General features: G+C 52.7%; 1 protein-coding gene across 1 annotated transcript in view; it reads left to right on the forward strand.

Annotated features, from left to right (window-relative positions):
• The first annotated feature begins 1583 nt into the window (after nucleotides 1-1583).
• LOC122544291 (B-cell lymphoma 6 protein homolog) overlaps nucleotides 1584-5387 on the forward strand; it is a 7173-nt gene continuing 3369 nt past the window's right edge. Inside the window, exons 1-3 of the mRNA XM_043683371.1 lie at nucleotides 1584-1947; nucleotides 3374-3595; nucleotides 4378-5091. Coding sequence (XP_043539306.1) covers nucleotides 1778-1947; nucleotides 3374-3595; nucleotides 4378-5091 — 1106 coding nt within the window. The 5' untranslated portion in view covers nucleotides 1584-1777. The remainder of the gene's footprint in view (nucleotides 1948-3373; nucleotides 3596-4377; nucleotides 5092-5387) is intronic.

Below are 5387 nucleotides of genomic sequence, written 5' to 3' on the forward strand. Positions count from 1 at the left end.
TCCTCACTCCAAACGGCAGCGGAAATCTTCGATTCTCTCCCTGCCCCAGAAACACTGTCAAAACTGGGGGTTCATAGGAAATTACCACAGAAACAACAGGCCCTCTGGTCCGACTCATCCATGCAGATCCAGTCCTGCTTACCCCTGCTTGGCCCACACTCCCCACCCCCAACCCCCAACCCTTTCCCATTCCTGTGCTTATACCTGTCTGAATGTCTTAAATATTATAACTGTACCTGCATCGACCACTTCCTTTGGCAGCTCATTTCCGCACACGAGCCACCCTCTCTGTGGAAAAAGTTGCCCCTCTTTAAATCTTTCTCCTCTCATCTTTTAAAAATTATGCCAGGCAAAAGTGAGGACTGCAGATGCTGGAGATCAGGGTGGCGCTGGAAAAGCACAGCAGGTCAGGCGGCATCTGAGGAGCAGGAAAATCGACGTTTCGGGCAAAAGCCCTTCATCAGGAAAGAAGGAACCTTTTTTAAAATGATGCCCGCTAGTTTTGAACTCCCTGACCTTGGAGAAAATACCTCCTTTATTTTTCACCTTATCCATGCCCCTCCGTGATTTTATAAGCCTCAGTACTCCAGTGAGAAAAGTCTCAGCCCCTCCTTTATAACTCAAACCCTCGAGTCCTGGTGAATCTTTTCTGCACCCTCTCCAGCTTAATGATATCCTTCCTATAACAAGGTGGCCAGAGCTTGGCAGAGAGTATTCTAAAAGTGCTCTCACCCACGTCCTACACAACTGTGACACTTTATCCCAATTCTTATAGCTCCAGGTCTGAGCAGTGAAGGCCACTTTAACAAGCGTGTCTGTACGTTTTGCAAACTTTAAAGAATAATGAACCAGAAACCCCAGGACCCTCTGTTGTCCAACAGTACTCGGGGATGGAAATGTGTTGCTGGAGAAGCGCAGCAGGTCAGGCAGCATCTAGGGAACAGGAGAATCGACGTTTCGGGCATTAGCCCTTCTTCAGGAATGGCGGTGGAATGGCGGGTGAACTCTTTGATGCCCGAAACGTCTATTCTCCTGTTCCCTAGATGCTGCCTGACCTGCTGCGCTTCTCCAGCAACACATTTCCATCTCTGATCTCCAGCATCTGCAGACCTCATTTTCTCTTCAAACAGTACTCGGGGCCCTACTTTTAAATTTATAAGTCCAGCCCTTGTTTGTCTTCAGAGCATTAGAGGTGACACTGGTTAGGGGGAAGTGTGTTTAAGACACTGAACAGCCGTGATCTCTGCGAAGTGGCTGGAATGGGCTTGCGGGTTGAATCTCTCTGTCACACTTTGTTATTTGGAAATAGATTAGATTAGATTCCCTACAGTATGGAACCAGGCCCTTCGGCCCAACCAGTCCACACCGACCCCCCGAAGAGTAACCCACCCAGGCCCATTTCCCTCTGACTAATGCACCTAACACTATGGGCAATTGAGCACGGCCAATTCACCCTGACCTGCACATCTTTGGACTGTGGGAGGAAACTGGAGCACCCGGAGGAAACCCACGCAGACACGGGGAGAATGTACAAACTCCACACAGACAGTCGCCTGAGGGTGGGATTGAACCTGGGACCCTGCTGCTGTGAGGCAGCAGTGCTAACCACTGTGCCACCGTGCTGCCCATCTTGCTTTGATGACTGCACCGATCCCACCCCTGGGATCTTTCTATTCTCACTGGAGTGTGTTGCAGGGCTCGGTGAGGGGAAGTTTCGCGACCTGAATGGGTTTTCCTTTCATTCCAAAGCCCCAGCCTTCTGCTTATCTTTGCTCAGATGACGATGGGTTCCAAACCGGAGAGCTACGTCAAAGAGTTCACCCGCCATTCCACCGACATGATGCTGAACCTGAACGAGATGAGGAAGCGGGAAATCCTCACCGACGTTAAGGTCCTGGTGGACGGAGAAGAGTTCAAGGCTCACAAAGCTGTGCTCATTGCTTGCAGGTATGTGATGACAGGGCCAAGCAAGTGGGGACAGGCTCCACAAGAGACCTGGATTCCTTCCAATCCTGTGTCTGTTTTACACTGTAACCCCCACTGTCTTGTCCCACCCTGCTCCCACAACTTTGGAAAGCTCCCGATCTCTCCTGCCCTGGCATTTCTGTGTGTCTGTGTGTCCTATATTTGGGCACACCATGCTTTCAGCAATCCAAGCTCTGAGGTTCCACATCACCCTCCTCATACCTCCTCCTAAGACATGATAAGATCCGTGGCAATTTCCCACGGTCAATCCATCCTAACCAGCACATCCCTGGACACTATGAGCCGGATTAGCATTGCCAATCGACCCTAACCTGTACATCTTTGGATTGTGGGGAGCATTCGGAGCAAACCCATGCAGACATGGGGAGAATGTGCAAACTCCACACAGTCACCCGAGGCTGGAATTGAACCTGGGTCTGTGGCACTGAGGCAGCGGTGCTAACCATCGAGCCACTGTGCCAACCTCAGTGGCTCCTGCTCTGAATTTCAGTCTAATAATCATTTGGACCATTCCCTGATATCACAGGACACTCCATCACCGGGATGGGGATGGGGGTGGGGTGGGGGGGGGGGGATTTGAGATAATAAGGAGGTGGGCTGGCCCCATTGCTCGTGATGTGGTCTCCTCTACATTGAGGAGACAGAATGTCAACTCACAGAGCATTTCAGGGAACATCTGTGGGACACACGCACAAAACAACCCCATCATCCTGTGATCGACACTTCAATTTTCCCTCCCACTCCTCAAGGACATACAAGTCCTGGGCCTCCTCCACCACCAAATCAAAGCTATCCACCAACTGAAGGAAGAATACCTCATCTCCCACCTAGGAAACCTTCAACCACATGGCATCAACATCGATTTCATGAGTTTCCAAATCTCCATTCCCCCCTCATCCCAAATCCAACCCTTTGTGTCATACCACCCTGTTGACCTGTCCTACCTGTCCATCTTCCTTCCCACCTATCTATCATAGTTAATCCCCCTACCTATCACTTTCCCACCTACCTACTCACCCCAGCCCCAGCCCCAATTTATCTTTCAGCCCACTTCCCCCTCCACATTCCTAATGAAGGGCTTATGCCCAAAAGGTCAACTCCACTTCAATTTGTTCAATATTAATAAGGCTCAGGCTACCTGTGCAGATGAAAATGGTAAGTGCAGGAAGGATGAATGACCTAATGATGAACTATGGTACAGGGTCCTATGGTGGTGGTGATGGTGGTGGTGGTGAGGGTGGTGATGGTGGTGGTGATGGTGGTGAGGGTGGTGATGGTGGTGATGAGTTGCCTTCTCGAATCACTACTGTCCATGCGGAGGGTGTTTCTGAAAGGCTGGTTGAGGAGTGGACCCTCTGATAGCTCTCTCCTTGCCTTCCTCCGTCAGTGGCTTCTTCTACTCGATATTTTCAGACCAGACCAAGAGGAATGTGAGCCTGCTGACCCTGCCGTGCGGGGTCACCGCCAGTGGTTTCCGCCTTCTGCTGGAGTTTATGTACACCTCCTGCCTGCCCCTGGACGTGCGCTCCGTCACAGAGGTCCTGATGGCAGCCAGCTACTTACAGATGGACCACGTGGCTGAGACCTGCCGGAGCTTTGCCTGCTTCAGGTATTGGCATGCTGTGGGCTTGTGGGAAGGCCTTCGCAGAGCGCCCCGCCGTTTCCTGTGCTCCCTGCAGGGGGCAGTCCGTCTCCTCCTGCTTCCAGTCAGTGGGAGCGAGACTTTAGTCTGTCTGCTTCCCCATCAGGGAGGGAGCTCCAGGGCTAGTCCCACTCCACAACTGGGAGAACGTCCTGGGGCCAGCGGGACTGAGGGGGTGTCTGTCATCTCGCAGCGAGGAGAGACTGAGGACATCTGGACTGTACACCTTGGAATTTGGGAAAAATGGGAGGGGCCAATCTTATAGAAACATCCAAAATTATGAAGGGGATAGATAAGTTAGGGGGGGGGTTGTGTCCACTGTCTGCTGGAACTAGAAGCCAGGGGCATAGCCTCAAAATAAGGAGGGGCGGGGGCAGACTTTGGACTGAGCTGAGGAGGAACCTCCACCCCCTGAGGGTTGGGGATCTGTGGAATTTCTCCGTCCTGTCGAGGCTACCTTGTTGAACGTGTTTAAGCCAAAGGTTGATTTTTGTTTTTTGAACAGTAAAGGTTTTCGGGGTTAGGGCAGGTAAGTGGAGCTGAGTCTGTAAAAAGATGATGTTGGCTTTATTGAACGGTGGAGTGGGCTCAGGAGGCCAATGCAATGAGGCTGTTATTGGGATCATGATGTGTTTTTTTAAAATAAAGCAATTAAAAATGGTGGCTACCTGCGATCAGGGATGCTCCTTCAATACGTACCTTTGGTGAGGGGTGTTACAGAAACCTTTCTCTGTTTTCTCTACCCGCAGTGTTCCTCAGCTACACACCTACCTGAAGTCTCTGGACTATCCACTGGCGTACTCCAGGGGGAGTGAGGACTCTGGTCTCCCCTTCGTCCCATCCAGGGCCCTCCTCCCCACCCGCACTCCCCACCTGCTGGTGGCGGGAGGCCCAGGCTACCTCTCCGAATCCGCCTTCCGATTCCCAGAGAGACGGGTCGCTCCACGTGGGTCGCGGCTGGATCCTCTGGGAGAGTTTGGAGGTCGGAGATGTGGCAGCTGGGCCGGGGGTAGGCCCGACTCGCGCTGTGAGACCAGGCCTCCGAGAGGCGGAAAGCAGCCTGAGGAGAGGGCGTTGGCGGGCAGGCCTGAGACCTGCGGCCTAGGCAGCGACAAGCCTCCCATCCCCTCCCCGGACAGTCCGCTGTGCTCCGACTGCCACCCCGGTTCGCCCACTGGGTCACGGAGCACCAGTCCGGCAGACACCCGCTGTCCTGCCCAGGAGATACCGGCCCCTGACCCCAAGGCCTGCAATTGGAAGAAATATAAGTTCATCGTCCTGAACTCCTTGAGTCAGCAGGAGACCAAGGGCTCCTGTTCTCCGGAACCCCTGTATAGTCGGAGTGGGAACCCCTCTCAGGGAGGCAGCGGTAATAGCAGCAGCAGCAGCAGTGATGAGAGCTCTACCAACATGGAGGAAGAAACCGAGGACAAAGACCTAACATGCAAAAAACCGGCCAATCGGTAAGGCTGGCACAGAATGTCAGGCCCCCCCCGTGCCCCCACCCTGACCTGTCATTGTCCTCCCTTCAGTCCGTGCCAACCATAATCCCAAATTAAACTAGTCCCGCCTGCCTGCTCCTGGTCCATATCCCGTTCGTGGACTTATCCAAAGGCCTTTTAACTATTTTGTAAGTGTACCCACATCCACCACTCCCTCAGGAAGTTCATCCCACACTCTCTGCCTGAAAAGGAAACTTGTCCCCCGTGACCATTTTTAAAAAAAATCTTTCCCCTCTCATTTTAAAAAAAAAATGCCC

This window comes from Chiloscyllium plagiosum, chromosome 48 (genome assembly GCF_004010195.1).
Source record: "Chiloscyllium plagiosum isolate BGI_BamShark_2017 chromosome 48, ASM401019v2, whole genome shotgun sequence".
Lineage (NCBI taxonomy): Eukaryota > Metazoa > Chordata > Chondrichthyes > Orectolobiformes > Hemiscylliidae > Chiloscyllium > Chiloscyllium plagiosum.